The following is a 25916-nucleotide window of genomic DNA, read 5'->3' on the forward strand; positions in this document are numbered from 1 at the left end:
CCTCTCTCAATCCATGGTTGTGTTCCTCAGCATTACTGCTGCTCTTACCCACTCAATAGATTTGCAGTAAATTGCTTCTCCACTTGGTCTTCAGCTCTTCTTTGCTGTCTCCAATTAGTGACCTTGGCTGTTTTGGTTCTCATAATCTTTCTTCCCTTCTTTCTCCCTCCATTCTTTCTTATTAAAGAAAAGTCCCATGGAATGTAATGGGAAACTTGATAAGCATTCAGGTCCTACCTGATAATGTATCCTACAGCACCCTTCAAGACACAGAAAGAACAGCAGTATTTACTATGAAGTTTTTATGTTTACAATGATTTCTATAAAATTTCTGCTTCTATTCCTCCCAAATGGCAGAGGACTTTTCTTTAATATCACAAAATAAAACGCTGAAGATCCAGCTGATCTACTGGCTCTCACAATATTTCTGCTGGATGTTACATTCACTTTGCCATTGCAAAAGCCCAGCACCTGGTCCTGGTGCTAGCTCCTACAATATGATGAGTAAATGCAAGAAAGAGAATGTACTGGAGCAATTTTGGCTTATTTATGATGCTGATCACAAAGAAAAAAAAAACTTAAATTATTAAGAGTAATTTAGATAAAGATTATCTAAGCACATTCACTTTTTTCACCAATAGAAATGATTAAAATACTGTCACCAAATTGTAGTTAGAAAAATATAAATACGAAGTATGCAGAAACATACTAGGTCCTCATAAGTCTTAAATATCAATATTAGATAAACGTATACCTCTGGGAATAATGCAGGCAAGTAGAGCTGCTTTTCCATTCAAACATTGATATTTTACTAAATTTAGTGAGCAACTTCTGAGGTTTGAATGAGAGAGGAGGTTGAGTGGTTAATTTGGAAAGAGCTAAAACCCACAAGAACCCTTGCAATGTGCATCTGCATTCTGATTTTAGCATCTGCAGAGCTAGAGTTTGGGAAGCTGCATCATTGCCACATTTCTGACAGAAGTGCCCACGTTTGCACGTTCTGCTACCACCCTTGGGCGAGCAATCACTCATCTGTCTTCCATGTAACTCATGTAAATCTCTCTTTCAGTGCAAAAATGTAAAGTTCTGGGCATCTGAATGACTGCACATACTGTACCATCAGCTGGCTTTAGGTATCATCATAAATGTTTGACACACCAAAATAACGAACATGTTCTTTTTTACTTCAAGAGCTCCACTATTTACTAGATAGTTTGTAATATCAGGTGAGCTCAAGCCCCTAACAGCACCGACTGCAGTAAGTTTAGTGGCATAACTAGATCCCTATTAATGGAGATCGAATGAGGATGAGCTTTGCCAGCACCCTAAATTTAAAAGTTCAACTGATAGAAAATTTTGAAAATTCAGCAAAGGAAAAGCAGAGCGAAGCGAAGGGAGGAAGAGGAGAGGAGAGAAGATGAAAGTGAAGCTCAGGCAGTTTCTCAGACTGCAGAGAGGCTGCTTTTACTTTTGAGACTATTTTGCCTTTTTAATCCCTAAAATGTGAAATTAGCCTGTAGTAGAGAGATTCCTTGCGGGTAGCACAAAAACAGCACATTCGTCCAATTACAATAAAAAGGAAACCTGCTCATAAACGCAAAGTCTTCACGCAGTCAGAACTCATCCAGAAAGTTCATGAATTCACCCGTTTCCATCCGCTGTCATTCATATGTCTTTGCATTGCAGAGAGGTGTCTTATGTCTCAGTGGGTTATTGTTTAATGGGCTAATGCACATTTTCTGCATGAAATGGTGCTGTGGAAGTTCTGTGGAGGAGTATGTTACTGGTGGGAAAAAAAAAAAAAAAAGAGTACTTCCAAATACTAAAAAAACCCCTTCTTGGTCTCTTGGTGATAGAGAAGGTCAATTTCATGCATTGATTTGAAGGGAGTTGCATCAGGCCTTGAATAATTTATCTCACAAGAAATAAAATATAACACGTGCTATAGAACAACCAGCTTGCTGCTTTATTTTTGTGTTGTTTGTAAACTTGGAATAAAATTTTGCGCTGAAAGAGCAAATGAAGTTTTTAATTTTGAGCACAGAGCTGTTTGTACATCTCCTAACTGATGCAACCTCTTTCTCTCACAACCAAAATTAAAGCACATCATATTGTAAGAAAATGATTTATTTTTTAAAAAACATTGCTTTAAATGCTGCATCCCAGCAATGCTCTTTGACTCTGTAATTTTTTGTTGCTAGCTGGTGAATGAGCAACAAGAAAGCAGACCCCTTCTGAGCCCCTCCATTGACGACTTTCTCTGTGAAACTAAACCAGAAGCTGTTGCAAGGCCTGTAACCTCCAATACAGCAGGTAACCAAAACTCTGCATTATCCTGCAGTAAGCAGAAATAATTTCAGTTTCATTTTAACTCTGGTGTTTTTTGTCAAGTGATTTCTTTTGGTCTCTTAGAAAAAAAATGTTACTATTTTCACAAAATTACAAGCTTTTCTTTAATTATGAATTGACTAATCTGTCACTAGAAAAACTTAATTAATAATGTTTGAATGCAAATCTGCTGAGATCTCCATCGCATTTTCTAGCAGATTTCAGTGCTGAGGAAAAGGGAACCTGTTTGAGTTCAGCAGGGAGAACATACAAGCTCAGCAAATCCTCAGTCTGTTGTTTTCACAAAATTTTAACCAATGGGGAAGCTACATTTAGGTCAGTTTTTAACTGGACCCATTCCTTATTTTAGAAAGACTTGCTTTAATAAAAAAAAAAAATGGATGAGAAATGAGGGGGCAAAGAGCTACCAGAACAATTTATTCAGGTTACATTCCCTTCTGCACTGAAAAGAATACATTTACTCCTGGTTTCAGAGGTTTTAATTGTGAAAGGATCTAACAGATTTCTTAGCATCTTTGTGTTTTGGTGGGATAACAAAACAGTTATAAAGAGGAAGAGAAAATCCTGAATGCAATCTGGATTAAGCAAGGAGTATTGCTTTTTAGAAGTGTTTTTAGAAATGGGCTTGCTCCTATTGGGTGTTTGTGCAAAGGTTATCAAAGCAGTTGAGCTGATCAACTGAGAAACAATCTGTTTAATAGCACTATTCTATTGCTATCTCATAAAACTTGACTTGTTAGAAGCCATTTAATTAAAGTCTATATACATGCAAATTATGAAAATGAATAATTATCAGTGGCATGATTATCTTCACATCTAATTAATGTGTCACACAAAATGCAGGTTTTACTGACAGAAAGTGGAACATTGAATTAAATGAAAAATTGTCAATACTATTTTTTTCTTTGTATATAGGCAAAGACACTACAGAAATGAATATAAATATTTCAAGTCACATAAGACTTGTATTGTTGTAAAAAAAAAATATCTGTAGCTCCTGTATCTGCCTTCGATATCTATCTGATTTGGGCGTGGTTAATCGTGTTCTTAATAACAATATTAAACTTTGTTGCACTGGGAAGATTGGTGAAGTTCAGTGATTTCCCAAGAACACAGCCAAAGCATTCAAGTGATTGTACAAAATGATCTGTCAAAAACACCCATCCTATAGGCTGATAAAAAAGGGAAAGAGCTTGGCTGTTGTAAGAGCTAAATCATTTAAAATATTACTTTCTAAACAACTAGCAAATGAAAAAACAAATCAGACTGAAGCATGCCTTATATATTGGTATAGTCCTATATTAGAGATATCAATAGAGTTTATTACCACATCTGTCAATGTTCATCCCCCCAAAGACCAAAAGCCACAAGCAACAACAGTAGAAGCAATTACTAAGCATACTGTTATGGACCTAAAACCAGGCAAATCTGGGGCAATTTGGGTTGTTTCTGGGAGGAGAAAATCATGTTAGTCTTCTGTGCTATGTCCGTTTGTTATTTCTTGGGATGTCCTGTTAATTTTAAAAATATTTAGTGTCCTGTTTCTTTCAATACAGCAAAAATCTTTACTGCCACAATCTCCAGCCCCGTCCGGGCAGGCTGTGGAGCCACAGCTCTCTCTTTCCAAGGCTCACTTGGGAGCACTAGGTTTGCCTGTGTTTGCAGCTTTTCTAGCATGACTGCTTCTTCCTCACCTTGCACAAATCTTCTGGCTCATACAGACATGGCCTTCAGAAAAGGGTGACATCTGTTCTTCTTTGCCACCTTTTAACTCATGGGCAAATGCTATTTAGCTCTTGTTTTCTCCACATCCTTTCTTAACTATAGAAGCATTAATTTTCATTAACTCTGTAATTACTCAGTTTCGTTCTCATATTTGTGATGGAGTCTGCTTCAATACACAGTTCAGTTACATTAAGGACAGAAAGCACATTTCGGACTATGATTTTTAGAGCAGTGTGAAAGAGGCCAATCTCTCATTGAACTAATGAGAGTTAAACATGCAGATCTCCTCTGTAGTTTTAAAACTTCATGCAGAAACATTGAGAATACAAATATCATATAATATTTTACCATAAATGAATAGTTCTAGGAAACTAAGATGAGTTGCATAAGTATGAAAAAAAAAAAGATTAGTTCAGAGTATCATTTTTTCAGGAAGATTTTTTTAGAGAAAGATATTTAAAATGTTGTTTAATGAAAATAAACATAACTTAGCACCACCGAAAAGCATTTCTGAATGTGAGGTGTTAGAGTCCATTTCTCAATTTTGTGATGTGCCTGTGGCATATCAGTCACGTCCTAAGCAGCTATTAGCACTACCTGGTAATCTATTAACACTAAGTCACATTTTATTTGCAATCTCAATTTTACCAGAAATACTCCCATCAAAAGAAAAGCTGTGGACTAAGATTTTCAAAAGTGACTAATATCCATAGCTAAAGAAGATGTTTTAAGAGAGGCTGATTTTCAGAGGGAAAGCCTTTTATGCAAATCAAGCTATCTTAAACTCTGAATCAAGTTAAGCACCTAAAATTATTAACCATATTTGAACATGCTAGCCATCATCTTTCGTAAGGAAATAAACACTTACTATAGTCAAATGCACATGCATTAACTTAGTAATTTTTTTTCCAATTAAAATAGAGATTAACAAATGTGAGCTACTTGAATTAAAACAATATTGAATTCTAACATTTTGTCTCTAAGTGTTATCAACAGCTTTGGATCTCTTGGATCTTAGTGAACCTGTGTTACAAACTCAAAACAAAGCAAAGAAATCAGAGAATGCATCAAGAGGTGAAGGCTTAAAAGCTTCAACCCACAGAAAGAAGACAGACAATTCTGACCCTGTCAATGCGGATACTGAGCAGAAAGTCCAGACTGTTAGAGTTTCAGACAAGTCTTCACTAGATTTAGGTAAGAGTGTAGTTGTTTTATCAGTGCTACACAGCCTTGCTTAGCACCAATTTCTCCTTGTTATTATCACAAAGTAACAAAAAAGCGCAGAATTTTCATTTCATCACACTTTAGCAGGGAGTGTAAACTTTGCTCCACCTTGTAAAACCACTGTCATTGTGAGCACGTTTTGCCAATGACTTGAAGATGCTACTGCTGAGGGTAATGTAAAGGATACTTGGGGAAGAATATCTATTTCCTATTTTTGATACATTTTACTACAAATTTAATACACTTCTCTCCTGAAGATATATCTTCTTTCATCATTTCTATGCTATTAAGATTTCAGTAAATAAAGATTTGCATCCCACCTGAATAGATTATTTCAAAAAAAGAATATATCATGGTCAATAAAACAGTAGAAGAATCTGTAGAGGTATGAGAAGCTGGAAAAGGGCCCAAGCCAGAGGCAACTCACATTGGGTGTCCTTTACAGAACTGCAGGTGTCAAAAATACACATTGTATTTGTAATATAGTGCTTTAGACATACTGGAGGAAAAAGTTCCATTCTTGACAGAAGAGCTATGTTCATACAGATAGAAAGAAAGAAAGAAAGAAAGAGAGAGGGAGAGAGAGAAAGAAAAAAAGAAAGAGAAAGAAAGTCAGCACAACTCAATATCCTGCCAAGCATGATCCACAGATGAGCTTTGGAAAAGATGAATTTAATTCAGTTACATCCAAACTGAATTACTTGCATTCCAAGTGCAAAATTTGCAAGATAAATATGATTGATATCAAAGTAGCAAAATGTCCATTCATCAGCACAGAAATTCTATTGAGAACTTCATTGTCAGACAGGAGCTGTACATCTGATTTTTGCAAACCAAGGCAGATATATGACTGAATAATATCAGCTAGCTACACAGTCACTCGCAGTCATTAGCAAAGCTACATTTTTACAAATTGACCTATTTTTTAATTAGGAAAATAAAAATATCAAATATTATCACAGAGCTATTATAATTTTATCAACAGATATAAATTATATAGAAATCACTGGCTTTGAGTCAAGAGCTCCAGTCACATTCTGACTGACTATGAATGCTTTATTTTCTGGCCATTAAAATCTACATTTAGAAAAATGATGTTAATTCTCAATCATTTTCAGAGCATTTATGCTAGAAAGCTGTACAACGTTCTTATGGATTAGACCTTAATTAAAACATTCTTTCATTACTTAATTTCACAATTTCCTCTACAACCTACATTTAACAGAAGAGAAAAAAAAATCAGCGCTAGATTCTTTAACAGATTTATGTTTTCTTTTCCTGTTTTTCAGTTGATATTCAGACACAGCTAGAGAAATGGGATGAGGTGAATTTTCATGGAGACAGGAGCAGCAAGGGTCACCCATCTACAGAACGGACATCATCATCCAGAGCTCCATCAAAAGAGCTTTTGTGGTAAAACGTTTTGCTTTCCTTACAAAAATACTTCTAGTCCAGCTCTCAGTTCACAGAAATGATAACTTTATGGCAAGTCATAGCGTTATTAAATCTGTTGTCATTATACTAAGAGTCTTCAGGCAGACATTTTAGACTGTGTTATAAAATGACCTTTTCCCAGCAATTTTAGCCTTTGGAAAAGTAACAAATGGTGGTGAGAATTCTATAGACAGATACAATGATCTATAAACAACCAGAAAAATGTGAATAAAATGGGTAAAATAGGATATTTTGCAGTGATTTGTCCATCACTGGCTGCCCAGTTCCAATTCTTTGACAACAAGAGGGCAGAAGTTGTGAGGCACAAGAAAACATCCAAGCCAAGTATTACCTCTCGTGCGCTGTTGAGCTGAAGTTTGAGATGCTATAAATGAGGAAGAAATGGGCTTTGCCTTTCAGAACAGTCCAGCACTGTTCAATTCTGCTGCCTGCTTTGTGTGTAAGCTACAGTTGTTCAGTGCATCATGCATGCACAGACTTGCCATTAGCATTGTCACACACCTGGAGCAGGTTTCTCACCAGCTGATGGGGAGCCTGTACCTCACCTTGCCTCTTACCTGAGTGTTTCCTTAGCTTTGAGCTCTGCACAAAAGTTTTGGTCAGTTAACCTGGTTGTTCCACAGGGTTTCAGTTTCCAGGACGGAAGGTCGCTGGGATCTTGTGCCACAAAAAAAGAAGTGTGTGAACCAAGTTGAAGTCCTGTGTTATGGTGGTTGGTTCTCAGACACTGCATCTTGTCACGGCCTGGTGATGCTGCCTAACCCTCGTGTGTCTCATTTTCCTGCGCTGTGAAGTTGAAGTATAGGGGCACAAGCAAAGTCTCTAACCCATCTTACTAGTTTCATACCAATCCAGGGCTCTACTGCTGAATCAGGCCCAACTGTTCTTCGCATTGACTAGTGTCTGCATGGCACTGAAAAACAGAGCAGTGGGAATTCTGAGAAGGGTGCAGGCACTTTTGGTATCAGCGAGTTAAAGAATGCGGCTAAAAAATAGCCCAATTAGTCAGTGTATACTTATGAAACTGGCAGACAGAAGGCAGCGTTTATAGTGTGCAATGATGAATATGTAATGTTATTTATAGGTCCACGGAAAACAGATCACAGTCTGAGCTGACTAATGTCAAGAGTGCCTTGGATTCCGATTCAACATCAGATTTAGAACTAGCACCTGCAACACAGGTAAGAGAACTTAGCAGATTCAGTAATATTTTTTTTAGCAAAAAGGAACTGTCCCACTGGGTAACATTCTGGAAGAAATATTTAAGGGAAATTTCAGGATCATCAGTTAAAAGACACACACAGCTGAATCTTCACACAACTTCCAAATTAAGATTTTAAGAAACTGAAATAACTGTGTCACCATCTCAACATTCAGTATTTAATGTTGCGGTGAGCTGTGATCCTCCTGTACAGAGAGAAAGATTTCAATCTAGAATTTGCTGCAGTGTCATCTTTCCCTTCCTCCAGTTCTGAAATTCTAACTTCTCATGGTTCCCTTAATTTGTTAGATACATTTTGCCAAGGTCTCTTGGTCAGGCAGGAATCCCCAGCATTGGGAAACTGCTAGGGAATGCAGGAAGGAATCCCTGGGCCCATGTTCATTCGTGGTTCCTCTCCACAAATGGGGGGCAGTGTGGTCACATGAATTTCTCCTGCTGCAAAAAGCAGCTCTTGTAGGATGGGCTGCAGGCTGAAGGTGTGTAGATTTTGTCAATTCTGGTGTTATATGGCATATTGGACAGGTTTTTCTAGAAGTGATTACTTAAAGATATATGGTGATACATATATATATATATGCACACATAAATACTTACACATGTATGTGTTTATACAAACATACATTTATATATACATTCACATACTTCAAGTTGCTTATACACCCTCTTTTCTGGCATATCCTGCTTTTCATTTCTTAGCTGAACAACTTCAAGTTCAGTCTATGCCACTGGTGAGGGAAGGAGAAATCTGTTTGGTGGATTCAGTTTTAGCTGAAAATAATTTTCTTCTCTTCCACTGCTCTTTTTAGGCCTGGCCTTTCTGTCAGATGAAAACTTGGGACATTAATGGAAATTAATAGCCTTGTTTTCAAAACAGAAGAATGAGAGACCAATATACTGAGTGTCTTTACTAAGATCATGTGGCAGGTTTTGTAGAGACAGAAAATAAAATCCAGTTCTCAGGATCCATTCCTATGTTTTCATAGGGGAATTATCCTCCTTTCCTTCTCTGCTGTCTGTACGTTACAAACAAGATTCTTTTTCTCCCTTTGGAAATCCTAACACTGATTCTAATGCATGAAATGTCCCCTTTCTTTACTATAAAATTATATATCTTAGTAATGGAGAAAAACGTATTTCCAAGCACAGTCCATTTCCATGAACTTTAGTTCACATGCTTTATCCTCCTTTTTAGGAGGATATTCCTTAGCCTAAGAAATCCAAATGTCAGGAAGGGCTGATTCTAAATACTCATTCTAAATGTGTGTAAATCAGACACTCATTGCAAATCTCTACTACGTCTCTACTTTATAGGGTGTCTTACCAATTTATCTTCCCGTAAAGTAATTGTGGAAGCAAAAATCTCCATTTTTAATTCAGTACAGGCTCAGTCAGTTCAGACTCCATACTCTTTTGTACAATGGCTAGTATATCAAGATGAAAAAAATGCTAAATTGAATTGACCAACCTGAAACAGTTTCTCATAACCATCACTTTTTTTTCCATCCTGTGATCCACTCCAGGCATGAAACATTGTTGAACTGTTAATTAGGTGTGCAAATACAGGTAACTGACCTGAAGACCACCTTCTGAGACCACGTGTTTATTCTTGATAGTTTACCAAGAAATGTAGTATTTTCAACCAGCTTCGATTATCCCTGCTGTTGGTTCCCAACCACCAGGCTCATCTCTCCTACAGAATTCTTAATCCCTTGCTTATGAAAGAAATCACATTCAAGCTTCTATCGAAGTATATATTCCCCAAATTGTGTCCTCTGCAGATCTTGTCTACCTCATCTAAGGGTAATCTTCACACACGCAACTATCCTGCCATACCCTAGAGCTTTCCTCTTGCAAAACTTGTTGCCGTTTGCCATCAGCAGTTTATGAGACAATCACCTTCATCATTCATCTTCGACACATTAACTTTAGTTCCTCAAAGGGAAATGCTAAATAAATGGTTCAGATTTTCATATTAGCATTTAAGTTACGCAATTTTCTTAATGAAATCCTGTGTTTACCCGCACTTATGCCAATGCAGAATTACAAAGGTAAGCTTTGAATTAATAAGGAAAAAATGTATTTCAAGACAAAGTAGCTACCACTGAATGTGGCCTTCTTCCTTCTCAATATTTTCCCCATAGCATATACTATCTAATAGTAACTTTTAATGTTTTTCCCCAAGCATCTTTGTTGCTCCTGTTATTGGCCACCCTGGCAAGTTACTTGTTATGGTTTTATTGGCATTGAGATATCCTGCAGTTTCTTGAAGATTTATTTTCTCTTTTATAATTAGAAACTGCAGTGGTAGATAATATTTTTAATGTGTTCAACTGTGCATGTGTAACGTCTGCTCATGTTGGCAAACACTAAATACAATTTCAGACCTGGGCCCCTCATTTGGGGCATTCCAGATATTTCCCTGTGCACTCAGAGTGCATCTGTGGACACTCTGACATACTAAAAAAACTGTACCTAGTTCTGGTATCTCACACTCCTAGGCCAAGATATAGCCCATACCTTACACACCTTGGAAATTTCTAGTTTTGCACAGCAATATTTAGACTGCATAATTTATTCTCCACTTTTCCCAAATACCTATGATAAGACTAATGAGCCATTCTCTTCTTGGATATGCCATTTACGCTAATGAAATGAAGGAGTTACCAGGGAGAGATTTAGCTCATTATTTGAAAACCTGCTCAAAAATTAAGACTACAATTTAAGCCTCTCACCAACAGTTAAGGTCCAACAGCACATAAGCAGACAACAAGTGCAGGAAAGTGTGCGCAAATGCATTGGAATGGAAGATTTTGTCCCTGAAGACAGCAGCCAGTGATGAGCTACAGCAGCTCCGCTGTAGAGTGGTGAGCATAACAACCCACAGTGTTTGCGGCCTGTCCATGCCTCAGACATCCCCATTCCACCCTGCCCCATACCCACCTTGGGCTCCGCGGCGAGGACGTGGCTGCAGAGCCACCGGCTGCAGATACGAAGTTCCTCAGTGCTGGCCCTCCATTCCCATCCCCTCTCCTCCTGCACCAGTGACAGGCAGCACGGCTGGGATTTAGGGGGTGTCTCATTCCTGGATAATATCACAGCTCAGAAAACAACCCTGCATTGTCTATATGTGAATGCAGCTTATTGGGGGGGTGTCCATAACACCTTTTCCCTCTGGCTGAGGGCAGCTGTGCATTCGGTGGAGGAGAAGGTGTGTTTGTGTGGGGGCCATGGGGGGAGAAGGTGTGTGCCCCAGTATATGGCAGAGGGAAGGAGCTCTGCACTTCTTTCTCATCCCCTTTTCCCTTCCGCTGCCTCAACAAGGTCACCCTCCTCTTCTAGAGACTAATCAGGCTGAAAGCAGTGATTTACAGTATTGTCTTTGACCTAAGGAAATTACAGCCATTGCAAACAAAAGGTTCACAAGCTGAGGTAACCAAACATTTTACAAGAGTCAACTCACAAATAATGAAAAGGCAAGGAACATAATTAATGTCTGTCAACATAGTTTTGTGTCAAGAAACCTCAAATTCATTCTTTGGTCGGATTACCAGTTCCGTTGGTAAATGTTGCTGTGTGATCTTCTGCAAGATGTTTGACTTAGCACACCATATTCTGATTTAAAAATTAGCACCATGCAGTATGAATAATGCAGTGTTAAATAGATTAAAACTGGCTAGCTTATGTTCTCAAGAAAAGCAGTGATTTACCAGGTGTCTTAATAATAATAATTCTGTGACTCAAGAGAGAAACCCCAATCTTCACTATTAGTTGTCTGAAAGTAAATATGTCAAGGAAAATTTAAGTCATTCCTGATAAAATCTGCACAGAGGTTGAATGAAGAATTGTACACCAGAGAGTCATAAAATGACCTGGTGATCCAGAGACCTGCATAAATACATATTTTAATACAATCACTTGAAGAGTCATGCATTTCAGAGCGAGAATGCTGGCTCTACATACGAGAGGGAGCTGGAAGGCAGTTCTAGACAGGATTTATGGCTCATACCCCTGTGTAATATATCCCTATATATCTTTATAGGAGATTTCTCTGTACACCATGGACAAGATGGATATTGGAATCCACTTTATTGTGTGTATTGTAAAATGGCTTTAAAAAAATTCTCATAATGAGATATTTAAGATCTCAGCTTCTTTAGGTCATTAAAAGGCAACTAAAAGCTGATTTCAGTCATTCATGAATGAATTAACACAGAGAAAATAATAGTTACTAAAATTACTTTAAACTATCGAAGAAAGGAGAGTTGATAGCTGGAAATGGAAGTCAGAGAAGTTAAAAGTAATAAGGGAAGCAAGGAGGGCAATTAAACAAATTTCCAAGCAAGGTGTTAAGATTATGGCCTCTTGATAATTTAAAATTAAACCCAGGCACATCTCCCATTGACATATATTACAGACAACCTCAACATATTCCCTGAGGAATTTCAGTTTCCTCTTATGGACGTGTGAGTGACACGGTGGTGTGACACACAGACAAATTGACTGTTTGAACCAGACATTTCTTTTGCCCTAAATTCTATTAATCACTAAATTATGGCTTTTGTGTACAGGGATTGTTTTTGATACATTTTCAATGGCAACCTGAAATCTCCTACTGCCCACTTCAACAGCGAAATATGTATATTTGTCAAAACAAAACAAAACCAAAAAAAAGCCCATAGAACACTGACGGTAGATATGAAAACAGAAACAATCTACCCTGACTCCTCAGTGTGGACCTTCCCTCCAGCCCTATGTTTCCTGCCGCTCGGCAAGTCCAGAAGCCAGGACAGACCATGAAACAATGTGTGGGGTGCCCCTCTTTACCAAACACTTCCCACAGAATTAGAACTAGTGCTAGGCTGTTCTATACTAACTGTATGTTTTCTTAACCCAATATGCACTTCAGTCATTAATGTCTATCTGAGAACCCAGAGATTCAGGAATAAAACACACTTTAAGCCTAGCCTGAGAAAGGAAAGTCATCTTCTAGTCCAATAAAGTGTCTGTACACACAGACATGCCTGCTCTGACCACGCACTGTACATTATTTATACGAACGCCTAGGAATTCACAACAGGGCCATTCCAACACTTGCAGATACAGCCCGGTGAATTTGAAGTGAAAAAAAATATTCCTTATAGGAATATGGTTTGTTGTAATTGAGTCTTACACTTAAGAGTCATCAGAAATATAATCACGTAAATTAATGAGATTGAAACCATGAGCAAGCAAATGGCTAATGAGTTTAACCTCTGACAAACACAAGGGAAGAGATTAGCAGTCAGACTGTATTTCACCAGGCTGGGTCGCTTTGTGCTGTTCCTTGCCTGCACTGAACACTGCTTGGTTTTGTACTGAGCCTTTTGTGCAAAAAGCATAAATAAAATGCTTTAAATAAAAGAGTAGGATGAAACTAGTTACGTGCTTCCAATGGGAATGACTGAAAGCGAGGCACAGAAAAGACAGTTACCAATTGTAAAAAAAGAGTGTTTTGTCAATTCATAACAAATGTGGCTCCCTGATGTGATCTCAAACTAGAATCTGAAAGGGAAATGCAAAACGTACAGGGGAAATGAGATGCCTTCTTCTTGGAGCTTAGTGAATGGATTGCATTGCCACGGCCAAAATACAGTAGTAGAAATAGTGAAGGGTAAATTCTTCACAAAATAGCCAGCTATTCCTTTTTTTTAGCCAAACTCCCACAGTCTTTCCTCGGAAATCTCTTCAGCTGCCCTTGACACATCTAAATTTTGAGGGAGAAGTCTAGAGAAGATAATTTACTTTGCTGACCATGAGGAATGATCTCTGCTCTGCTACAATGTGAAAGATGATTCAGAGGAATTCATGCAGGGACAGAGCTAGCTTTGCCCAAGATAAGAGCCCTTTTGGCTCTAGACAATTAGAGGTAGGAAATAACTCAGAAATTCGGAATAGAGTATATCATCCTCTCCTGATTTATTCTTTCCTTTCTTTCTTTCTTTCTTTTTTTTTTTAGGCACGGTCAACTAAAGAGCAGCGTTGGGGAGGGCCTCTCCTCTCCAGAAATCACTCCTTGGAGGAGGAATTTGAAAGAGCAAAGGCTGCTGTGGAGGTATTGCTTTGTTTGTTTGTTTTTTTTTCATTTTCAGCTACTATTCAATGGATTTCATATTCATCTTGCAGCTCAAGCAGAAGAGAAACTGAATCTAGATTATTCAAAGCAGAGAAAAAGATACATATCAAACAGTTATTCATTTAAAACAGCACCTTCTCTGTTAACAAAAAATAGAACCTCAGCTATAAATATAGATGATCCAGAACCAATTCCATAAGCTAGATTTTGTCTTGCTATAGTAGGTGAAAATTCCCCATAAAGATAAGTACATCCAAACTTGGTATGTGAAACAATTTCCCAGTGATTGAATATGCAGAGTCAGTTGTTTCAGCTCAGGATAAGTAGGACTGAAATCTGAATTCAGACAGAAGCTAAGTCTTTCCATCCACACTGAAACTGGAAATCAGAATCATTTACAAACAGAATACTTGTTGCAATGGCTGAGTATTTGCAGCTATTCCCGGAACCATGCAGCAATGCATTTTGATAAGTAATATTTGTTTACTGACAACAAAAATGGGTCCAAGTCATATGCTGGCTTCTAACTAGAAATGGAACTCCTCATTTAAGAAATAAAGAAAAGACTGTAGGGTTTTACTGTTATTTCACAGCATCCTGCTACTTGTAAAGCAGCTCTTGTCTTGGCTTATGGGGCTAAAATGAACACAAAATGAACGCTGAAGGCGTTTCTCCTGTATTTTTGGAGTGCATTGGTTTTCTTGGTCAAGCAGGTTCCTTATAAACAGTGCACAATAGGTTTTATGTTGCACATCATATACATTTCTCACTGGCAAGAAGGAGGGAATTGCTTTGAGATTGGCACTGTTTAAAATTCTCTGGATGTTCCTCATTACACTGCAGACTCATCCTTCAGGTAGGACACGCTGTGCTGTGATCTGTGGTTCAGGCACAGGCAGTTTGGTTTGAACATCATCTGCATTACGGCTAGGAGTCAAGCAAGTGGTGTCAGTACTCCTGCAATGGGCAGGAACTACACGTAATAATGCAAAGTTCCTAGACATTCAACAGAAGGGAAAATATGCTAAGGCTAATAACAGATTACAAGACTTTATTCAATTTCTTTACCGAGTAAAGTAAGGAGAGGAATATATTGTAAAACGAGCCTGCACATTAAAAAGGTCACTCCAAGGCAACAAAGAAAGATTATTAAAATGCTTTAATGCAGCCTGGAAAACAGCTATTAAAAAGAATCTCATTAAATGTTTCCCTAACTGTGTAGCTGGAAGTCTAAGTAATTCCTCTGCTTAAAATAGAAACTGGTACCAGGTAGTTAAAATGTAAAGGAAAGGATGCTGCAAGACCTTGTAGAGCAGGCATTTTCATCTGCATATGAAAAGAACTGAATTTTCATCCTAGCCAAAATGAAGTGGTAAGAAAGCCAGAGTGATTGAAATAAATTGCAGCCCATCTCAGAAAGATTAGTGCTTTCTTAAGAAGAGAATAGATACAGTTCAGAAATTCATCTTTTAGGCTTTGCATGTTTTTGTAATATTTTTCAATTGAGAAAGTTCCAAGTGGCAATATTAGCCAGAAAACTGATCATGAAAAGGAAGCAAATCTCAAGTTCTTTATGGCCTATTTTGAAAGGAATTAATTAACAATTCAGTAAATTAAGATGCCAAACTATCCTCTACCCAATATTCCCTTTAGAGCTTTGGGAATGGTCTTAAGATGTCAAACCCTGAGATTAATGAAGATCCGTGAGGTAATTTTTTCTTAAGAAGGTTTAAAGATATTTATGCCTTTGGGGAATCCTTAAAGAATAAAGAGGTAAGTAAATTAGCTTTATTACTAGAGAGGGTCCAGATTCATTTGCACTGGGGTCCTCACAGACTGGGCTTTTTTTTCTGTCATGATAGAAACTAAATTTCATTATTGCATTGTCCAGTTGCTCTATGTGTGAGAAAAGCACAAACAGCCTAAAATCTTCATGTTTTCCAAGCACCATAACAAACATGTCTTAAAATAATCTTTATAATAATAGGCTGCATTTTTACCTCTACAATCGTTATTTCTGAGTTTTTAAAACTCGCCATGACAGGGAATAAGATCCACAACAACCTGATCTATATTCTGTTAAAATGATTGCTTTAGCCTCCTTGCTTTAGTATCCAATTGCTAAGAGTTAGAAAAAATAAAAATGAAAAGCCGTGCAAAAACTTCTAAATGAAAAATATCTTAGATCTGGGCAAAAAGTAACCTTGAAATTTCTTACATCGCATGTCTCTGCTGTAGAAATTTGCTCATACATGCCACACAGTGTTGCAGGTTTATATAAAAGAAACTTCAAGCTTTCCGTCTTTATCTTATTTTATATACAAAGCAATGTCACTTGAGCCCTCTGCAGTTTAATGTACTGTAATGAAGCATCAAAACGTGTTACAGCTAAATTATGTGACAATAGTAGCAGAAAAATAGGATTGGATTTTTCTAGCCTACGGAAACACAGTCCAGAGCCATCAGCTTTGTGGTTTACATGAATACTGGTTAAAATCCTTTACATGATTTTACAGGATCCAGTCTCACTATTTCTACCTGCTTGTTGGATCCTCTCAGGATTGCCTAAACCAGACCAACCTATGCATCTTAACTGGAATCACAGCAGGGAACTTTGTCTTGATATCAATTTGTTACATAAATTTTACTGAAAATGAATACTTCAGATTACGTTTTGAGAAATTATCAGCTAAGGAAACTTCATGTAGCTAGCACACAAATGTAATTCTTTTGTGTCCTCCACATGAAGGAGTATGTTGATGCAGTAATTCACAGAAAAAAAAATATAACAATCACAAAGCCTTTGTTTTTATGCACTCATAAAGAAGGAACATTGCAAATTACTTTCTGGCAATACAGGACTGACAAAACTCTAATCTAAAAATGATGGAAACCAGAGGTAAGTTTAGAAATTGCCTACCAATATTAAGAAAGTGCCGCCTCTTCATTGCATCCTAGGAAATAAACAGGCTGGGAATATTTTGCCTGCCTTTTGTTTAATTCTTTCAGCATATTTTTCAGTGCTAACAAGAGTAAAAATATCCTCTTTGACAAAATGCAGAAAATTATGCATGTAAGGAGTCAGATGGTAAAAAACATTTTTCCTAGTTGTCATTTCATGTAAATGCTGCTGATGATCTGAGAATGTGTTAAATGTGTTCAACTGCACTGAAACCTTTTGGTATGTCCAAAGAAATTCACCACCATTAAGACAGCTGAAATATTGAAATGAAGTAATTGGCACCAGTCACATAGCAAAAAAGAGCCAGAATTAGATCTAGGAGTCTTGATCCAGAGCCAGATTTTCAGAAGTACTCAAAATTAATTTAACCCACTTGTTACTGGAGTCAACAGCAAAACTGCCATCAAGGTCAGTTGAAAAAGACTAGCTCTTTACAAGATGATGACATTGATGGTCCTCTTCTTCATGAGCATTAAAAGCTCTGCTATTAACATTGTTAACTGGCATGGAAATATTACGGCGTTTTATCAGGTGCTGTAACTGAGCAGGATGCAGCTCTTGGATGCAGCTTTGCCTAACCGGTTTGAGGACCCGTATCCTGGCACAGTAGAAGCTGGAACTTCCCCTCCCCTCCCAGGTGCCAGGACCCCAAATGCCACAAGCGTTTCAGAAGCAGCAGCTGGTGCAGGAATCCTGCACTGGAGGAGAAGCTGCAGCCCCCTCTGCACGTTGGCAGAGCCTCTTCTGATCAGAAACCACAGCCCCTCACAGCAGGTCCTGCCCTGCCAGGGCCCTGGACACACACAGCATCTTCCAGGTCCTGTACATGGGAACCTGTGATCACACAGGATCTTCCACATCACGCCTACAGAAAATAGAGGCATGAATACAAGCCTATTTGTGCCAGAATCACAGATACATTCATTTCTCCAGTAGTTCTATGATTTACTCCATTTAAAATGGCATTTTAAGACATTCTTAGTTTTGTTAATCTGTGGGAAAGGGAAATTTCCATTCCCTTACCTCATCCTGAATGTCAGAATTACTCCTAGTAAAAACACAGTCAAATAAACTTTTTTCAACATAGTAAAGATTTTCACTGAAAGCAAAATAATTCATGGAGACATTTGTTGGACAAGACAGTCTGAGGGATTCAAACGCCTCTAGTCATGGCTGATAAGACTGAAAGGGAGCAAACTGAATGACGATCCAGGTCTTTTCAGTCTCCAAATGGAAGTTTCATGACAACCTCAGAACTATTCAATAGGTTGCAGTTTTGAAACCTCAGAAGCTGTTGTGCAGCAGAGTCATTATCTTCTGCTCACTTCTACTCACAGTAGAGAGGAGAGGAGGAGAGAACACAGGAGCACAAGCTCCTCTCCGGAGTGAGGGATTCGCAGCAGTTTCTGAGTCACTGAGGAACAGAGCAGGTACCTTCACGTACCCAGTAACTGCACAACGCGGAGAAGTCGCAGTGTCCTAGAAGGAAGTGCGGGATTTCAGCAGGATGGCACAGTGAGAGCACAGGAGAAATGCTTGTTAGATTCCTGAAGAGGGGATGCACATTGTCATCTTTAAACAGATTTATAACAACTGCCCCTAATGTTAGTGAGTGTAAGTCCTCCTAGCCCTTTACATTAAGTCTCAAATACTCTCCTTGCTGACTTGAAGGTCTTTTCCAACCATAATGATTCTATGGGTTGTTCATTCCTTTCCCTGAGCGCCTAGCAAGGAGAGTTGTGGCAAGCCAGGGAACTGCAGAAAAGTTCTGTTCTTAAAATGATGCTGGGCTGGGAAATAATAGCACAGGGGGATCAGGCTTGCAGTGAAGATTCAGACGAATCCATCTGGACCTTTTTCTAATACCTTTAAATCACTTTGATTAGTATCTCTGTCTCAGTAGTTCTGCCTAAGCCTCATTTGTTTGTGCTAGTGTCTTTGCTATACGTAGGCTGAGATCCTCCAGCTCACCGATGTCTTGGCCATCCCCTTGGAGGCCCTTGCAGAGACCTGTGGCACTCAGAACACAGAACTTGGGTCCTACAGGCAGCTGCAGAATGACTTTCCTGTGCTTGTGCCCAGGACACGGAGGCTGAAAAGGAGCAGCTGAACTTGCACTGCCCCGTCTTTTCTGCTGCCTTGTTGCTGTTTCTTGTCATCATTTTCTAGCACACACTGTGGTTCCCGCATTCTGGGTGATACATACTCTAATTCTCATTGTTATTTCATTATTTCTGTCTTTCATGTGTATATTTTTCCCTTTTTGTCCTTGAGCTCATTGGTATCGTTACTGGACTGTTTATGAGCTCTTAGTTTCCTCTCACCATTGTGCCGTATAGGATGCAATGTTAGGATTTCTCCGTTCTGTCAAAAGGCCATCAGTGTTCTGACATTTCTTTTTCACATGGCTGAAAATGATGCTGAGTCTATCAAAGTGGGATACTTGTTCTCTTTTAAACTGTTTTATCTGTTGTTATTCCTTGGCATGTCTGCTTAGTTGATTTTTCTTTTTTGGAAGGGAACTAGCTGCATTCATTTCCTTCAAATTTTATGTAACAATTTACTGCTAGAGTGAATGAGATGCAGTGTAAGCTGTTGTAAATCCTGCTTCGTGTAGAGCATATGCTCTCTCTGAGATAAAGGGCTTTATGTTGAAGAAACACACAACAACGTAAAAGACAAAATTTAGCCATGCGGAATACCAAGTTTGTGCTGTAGTATCTCAGAATGAGACCACCAATACAAATAAGATAAAAGCTTACTAGGTTTTTGAAGTTTCATTGTTAATTTTCTTCCTCTTTTCTCTATTTCTTCTAGTCAGACACAGAATTTTGGGATAAGATGCAAGCAGAATGGGAAGAAATGGCTCGCAGGAATTGGATTTCAGAGAACCAGGAAACACCAGGGCAAGTCACCATCTCAACCATTGAGAAGGTAACAGAGCTTTTTAATCCAGCACATCCTTGCCATAGTTGGATGAGCCTCTCAGCTATTCAAGGACACCCAGAAAAGTCTTCCCAGACACGGCAGCTAACTTGTACCCAAGGGCTCAGCCTCCTTACAAGTGCATGAGAAGGGCAAATTCAGAAGGCTTTACCACAGTGCAGATGCTTTTGGACTTGTTCTGTGCCTGACCGAATGTGGCCATAAGGATCCCTCAGCAAAATGCTGGATACTGGGCACTTTTGAAGACAGACACTTAAGTAAGAGGATCAAATACTAAAAAATCTAGTCAGGAAAGTTCAAACACGGCCAAGGAGAAAAACGATGGAGATTCCGTATCTCTCCTTCATTCCCTCTATTGTACATTTTAATTTGACTTATATTAGGTAGCTGATATTAACATACACCCTTCATTCTGCAGTGCCAGAAAGGAAGCTTTGCTGTTCTAATAGATATTTTGACCTAGGAGCCATTTTTAGGCTAACATTTGTATTGATTTCTGTTCCAAAAACACAGTGTCTGAAAGCTGATCCTTCCCAGACATTTCTGACTGGGCCTCTTTATCCAACCCAAAATGTAGTAGGAGCTCACAACTAGGTAAAATTTAAAATGACCCTAAAAGAAATTCTGGGGCTTGCAAAACCCTTCTATATTTTGGAAGTGAAGGTTGCAGGTTAGTGACTGAACAGGCAGTAGGCTACGAGCCCCATTCGTGAACCCCTCGATGACTGTTTTTCGCCTGCAAATTCAGTCCTCAGGGCTCATGCAGTCAGTGTGAGTTGTTGCCGCTAGATTTGATCGGAGAAGCAGAGCCCGATACATGAGGATCAGCAAGTGTAACTCCAGAGCGAAGTTAAAGAAACCAGTAATATAAACATCCAGTAATGTCCAGGACATGAATTATTAAGAAAAGTAACAATTTAAACTTCACAGGGTAGTTCATACTTTCCACATACAATGGATCTTCATATCCAGGGAGTCACGTAGTTCTGCGGTGTTGTCATTCCTTGCTAGAGCGCTTCCTCACGGCTCTGCTCCCTCTCCTCTCCAGGGCTATTATTTTCATACTGAAAACCCTTTCAAAGACTGGCCGGGGGCTTTTGAGGAAGGACTGAAAAGGATGAAGGAAGGCGACCTGCCTGTCACCATCTTGTACCTGGAGGCTGCTATCCTGCAGGAGCCCAACGACGCGGAGGTAGCGGCGCCGGGCCCTGCACTCGCGGAGGGAAGGGGCCTCCCTGGCGCGCGGGGCCGCGACGGCTCCGCGGCCCAGCCCGGCGGCACTCGGGTGCGCGTGAGCAGCAGCGGGTCTGGAAGAGCAAACACCTTGATGTAAATTAAGGGGAGCTCCTAATGGGATGAGAACTCTCTTTTTGAAACTGTGGCCTTCCCAAACTTTCATTTGGAAGCTTTCGAAATTGACAATATTTCAAACTTTTCACATTTTTCCCCTGATGTTTTCAAACTATTAAACACTTACTGAAAGGATGAAAATCTTTGATGATGTCAACAAGGATGTTGACTCATTTTTAAAGTTGCACCAGTTTCCAATACTCCTATTTTCAGTGGCTTTATATTTACAGTCTGTCCTCTTTGAAACCTTAAATATATTTTCAGTATGTGTAGCTAGACTTCTTTGAGCCTATTGCTAGACTAAAATAAGCAGCAGTATTTTGAAAAGCAGATCAAATTCTCAGACCCTGTAGAATCCCTTTGACCCATACAACAAAACAGTTTTTCATCATTTTCTGCAAATGTCTAGCAACAGCAGAATCCATTTTAAATGTACAGCACCACTTTTGAGAAACCAGTATGTGTCCTTACACTGACAGGATGCCTTTGCATCCATTGCTTATAAATGCGGGGAGGCCCAAAGATACTCAAAACTGCATTAATTTGTACTGGCGGTGTGCTCGCAGTAGAAAAATCTCTGTTTAGCCAATGCTGGACACATCTGCTGTTTTATTCACCCACTATTTAATGGCGATGTAAGCTGGTAACTCTGCTTGCACTTGGGTACATACGATAACAGTGACGATTATTTTGGCAGGCCTGGCAGTTCCTGGGCATAACGCAGGCGGAGAACGAAAATGAGCAGGCAGCCATTGTCGCCCTCCAAAGGTAGATGGAGTTAATTGCTAAATAACTGGTCTGATCAGTAATTAGGTGATGGAAGCCTATGTATATTTAACCTCACACACGCCTTGGAACTTCAAGCATTTACTCAGCTAAGGAAAGTATTGACGCACGTACAGAAATCTTCATAGTGCATTTGGAAGCACAAGTTGGGATTAATGTTTCCATTTTAAAGAATAACTGAAGTATTTAATCTAAAAATTCAATTAGATGCACAAAAGAAAAGTTATATGGCCTGGCAAACATGAATTAGGCATAATGCAAACAAAGTGCCTTTTTAATATTCCAGCCACTCAGCATATTTCCCATACTCTGTCCTTTAGTGAAGAGGTTTCTTAATTGGAATGAACTCCTTTCAGCTGCTGAATACTATATTGAGAACATTTTAGATTGATAACGATGTAAAGAAGATGGCAGGCTTGTATGTAAAACATCAATTGCAAAATAACTGTATTATTATTACCTTACTGTAGTGGGTGTTCATGTTTCCACTTGAACAAAGTACCCTCTTCAAATTTAATTGCATTAGCAATTTAACCATCGAGTCATTTCGCCTAAGGATACTTCAATTACCCTTACTCATTTATATGTAACTTATTAGTGTACCTGGATAGAAAATCCAAGGGATTGTCTGATACAGGCCTTGCTCATCCCCACCGTTTTAAAACAAGCAACAGTAACGTTGATGAATTAGGCTAGGTTCTGTTCTCAGTTAATGGTGTGTAGCTAGAGGAAGAATATGGGAGCTGACTGGCTCTAGCTGTACCAGCGTATAACTCAGAATCCCTCATGACTGAGAAGATCAAAAGAGGGGAAGAGATTGTGTCTTCAAAATACTTTTTTGTAGTTGAAAGTTTTTAATTAAATTGCTTCACTTGAGTTTACAGAAAGCAGCTCTTTGTCTACTGACGGGGCAGATACCACAGAAATGAATCTACTCATGTTTGCTATAAAGAATAATCTACACAACCAGCAGGATGAGCAGAAAGCCTGTGTGCAGGGTTATGCATGGGTGTGTTTCCGCACAAGCACGCGCGTGTCAGGGTGTAATGCATTTCCCACGTAAAAATAAGACTAAGTCCCTTCTTTGAAAGCATGACTCGGTAGATGTTACCTGTGTGAGCGATTTCTGACATTATTTGGAGTTGAGTCTGGCAAAAAAAAAGCTCAAAGCATTTTTATTTTCTGTCTAGGTGCTTGGAGTTACAGCCCAACAACCTGAAAGCTCTGATGGCCCTGGCTGTGAGTTACACTAACACTGGCCATCAACAAGAGGCCTATCAAGCTCTGCGAAATTGGATAAAGCAAAATCCCAAATACAAGTATATAGTGAAAAGCAAAAAAGGGTCCCCAGCACTTACCAGGAGAATGTCTAAGACATCAGATGAAAGGTAAGAGAAATGTAAATCCTAATGATGGAAACTGTAATGACAACTTTATGTGCTGTGCCCTTATTCCACAGAGGTTCTGCCTGCTTCCTTTGGCAGAAACTCAGACTCAGTCTGTAGCCAATACATTATCTCAACTGGATTCATAGTTGTGCTTTGACTTTACTATATAGGTAAACTCAGATACTCTGCAAATGACTTTACAACAGCAGCTGAAAATAAATCTGCATCATACCGATAATGAAGAAGCTTATTTTAAATTTTAAGAGTGTATCACTGCTGATATATCCAGTGCAAGGATTTTAAATTCAGGCTATGCATTCAATATTGCAATGTTTGCAAAGCAGGGCAAGATGCAGCTTGATGCTATTTTTCACCCTTATCTAGCTCTCTACTTGAAGAAGTAAAGGATTTGTACCTGGAGGCAGCTCACCAGAATGGTGATATGATAGACCCTGACTTGCAGACAGGACTTGGAGTCCTTTTCCACCTGAATGGAGAATTCAACAGAGCAATAGATGCATTTAGTGCTGCTTTAACTGTTCGGCCAGAGGTAATTTTCTGCCTTTATGTTCTTAAGAGTTTAGTTCTACAGGCCCTTTTCTTTCTCCCCTCTTGAACAGGCCAATATTAATGAGATGCCACTTCAGCCATTAAAATTTTAACGCCCGAAATAGAAATGTTAATTACAAGACAGTGCCATTTGTAACAGATTTATGCGTGTCCAAGGTTTAGCTGTGTACTGATTAATCATGCTCGTTACGTGGCTCTGTCTATAGCCATGAATCAGACCTTCCCACTCCATGCCAATTAGCAGAAGACTCTGTTGTGTCCCTGCTTGACACCTGCAGTAGAAAACCCGCGTTTTCTCACCAGGACTACACATTATGGAACCGTCTTGGAGCAACTCTGGCAAATGGGGATCGAAGTGAGGAAGCTGTTGAGGCCTATACACGTGCTTTAGAAATACAACCCGGCTTCATTAGGTCCAGATACAATTTAGGAATAAGCTGCATCAACCTAGGAGCATACAGGTAAGTTACATAAATGTACAGACAAAAGTGTCAGGGGCCATATAAACAGTTACCAGGGGGGTTGGACTAGATGATCCCTAGAGGACCCTTCCAACCTTAAGCATTCTGTGATTCTGTGAAAGCTCATTTTCTAGCTGGAATTATCTATGTGGCTACATTCTGACTTTCTGTCTTCATCTCAACTATTGCAAACATTTTGAATAGTGTTTTCCAAAGCATTGATGCTTTTCTCAAATCCACCAAGAAAGCAACGATACTTTTTTTTCTCAGATCCACATATTCTGTTTAACAGAACTATAGCATTTCGATTAAAACCAGATGCATTCAGGAAGCTAAATAAGCAGGCTTTTTTAGCCCTAATTGCATGTAATGTTATTATAAATCAGTGGGATTACTCTCACGCTTAAAGTTAGTCCTATGTTTAAGCGCTTTTCCAAAAGGAAATTGAAGCGCCTGTCCCTAGGAGGGAAGTGTCAGTTAAATGACTTGCAGAACCTAATCCTGTAAAAGACGCTTCTGAAACCTCCTTCAGGAAGCAAGGGTGATATTCCAGGCCTCCATAAGAAGGGTCCCAGGTGTCAGCTTAAGACAGTTAAGATGAAGGGGAACTACACAACAGACTCCCCACACGTAGGGTCTGGCTGAGCCCTTTTTCTAACAAACAATAAGCAATATGTTTACCTGTTTGTTTAAGGCAAATCAAACAAGAATAGCACAAAGAGACTGTAATGAACTGTCTTGTAAAATAACATATATGATTTTAGCATGATGTTTTAGAAAGCTTTACGCTAGTCTTTAGGCATATTATCTTGCATGTTTCTTTTCTTCTTCCCTGCAGAGAGGCTGTCAGCAATTTTCTCACTGCTCTCAGTTTGCAAAGGAAGAGCAGGAACCAACAGCAGGTTCCCCATCCTGCTCTGTCAGGCAATATTTGGGCAGCGCTCCGAATTGCTCTGTCTATGATGGACCAACCAGAACTCTTCCAAGCTGCCAATGTGGGTGATCTAGACATTCTGCTAAGAGCTTTTAACCTAGAGCCATAAAAAAAAAATCCACAAAGCGATTAAGCTGCATTAGGAACTAGAGAACTCTTCTATGACTTATTTCAAAATGACCATGTTTTCCAAAAGATCGTGGCTGAGCATCAGTAGGGAAACTCTCCTGGACATGACTCCAAAAAGAGAAGTTCGAAAGCACAAAGAAAAAAAAAAAGGTAAATAAGTTCTAAATCAAATGATTAAAATGGACTGCAGCTAACCTGACAAAGCCCTGAACTAGACCAAGCAGACCAAGAAAACTAGAATAGGAACCAACCTAGATAATCCTTATTGCACATTAGAACGGTGAGCAACGCACCCAAGGAATC

At 39.0% G+C, this 25916-nt stretch overlaps 1 protein-coding gene across 6 annotated transcripts in view; it reads left to right on the plus strand.

Moving 5' to 3' along the window:
- Positions 1-25644, plus strand: part of PEX5L (peroxisomal biogenesis factor 5 like) — a 93024-nt gene extending 67380 nt beyond the window's left edge. For 4 of the 6 annotated variants that reach the window (XM_088523879.1, XM_088523880.1, XM_088523882.1 and 1 more), the window contains exons 3-14: positions 2202-2313; positions 5059-5268; positions 6588-6711; positions 7838-7934; positions 13971-14066; positions 19867-19983; positions 21044-21187; positions 22043-22113; positions 23322-23519; positions 23904-24069; positions 24393-24550; positions 25389-25644. In XM_088523879.1, coding sequence (XP_088380005.1) covers positions 2202-2313; positions 5059-5268; positions 6588-6711; positions 7838-7934; positions 13971-14066; positions 19867-19983; positions 21044-21187; positions 22043-22113; positions 23322-23519; positions 23904-24069; positions 24393-24550; positions 25389-25593 — 1698 coding nt within the window. In that variant the 3' untranslated portion in view covers positions 25594-25644. The remainder of the gene's footprint in view (positions 1-2201; positions 2314-5058; positions 5269-6587; positions 6712-7837; positions 7935-13970; positions 14067-19866; positions 19984-21043; positions 21188-22042; positions 22114-23321; positions 23520-23903; positions 24070-24392; positions 24551-25388) is intronic. The other 2 variants (XM_088523883.1, XM_088523884.1) reach the window with 1 other exon arrangement.
- Positions 25645-25916: the final 272 nt, after the last annotated feature.

The sequence above is a fragment of the Tinamus guttatus genome, unplaced genomic scaffold (assembly GCF_059628265.1).
Source record: "Tinamus guttatus ecotype Peru unplaced genomic scaffold, ASM5962826v1 Tinamus_guttatus_pri_ptg000198l, whole genome shotgun sequence".
Taxonomy (NCBI): Eukaryota; Metazoa; Chordata; class Aves; order Tinamiformes; family Tinamidae; genus Tinamus; species Tinamus guttatus.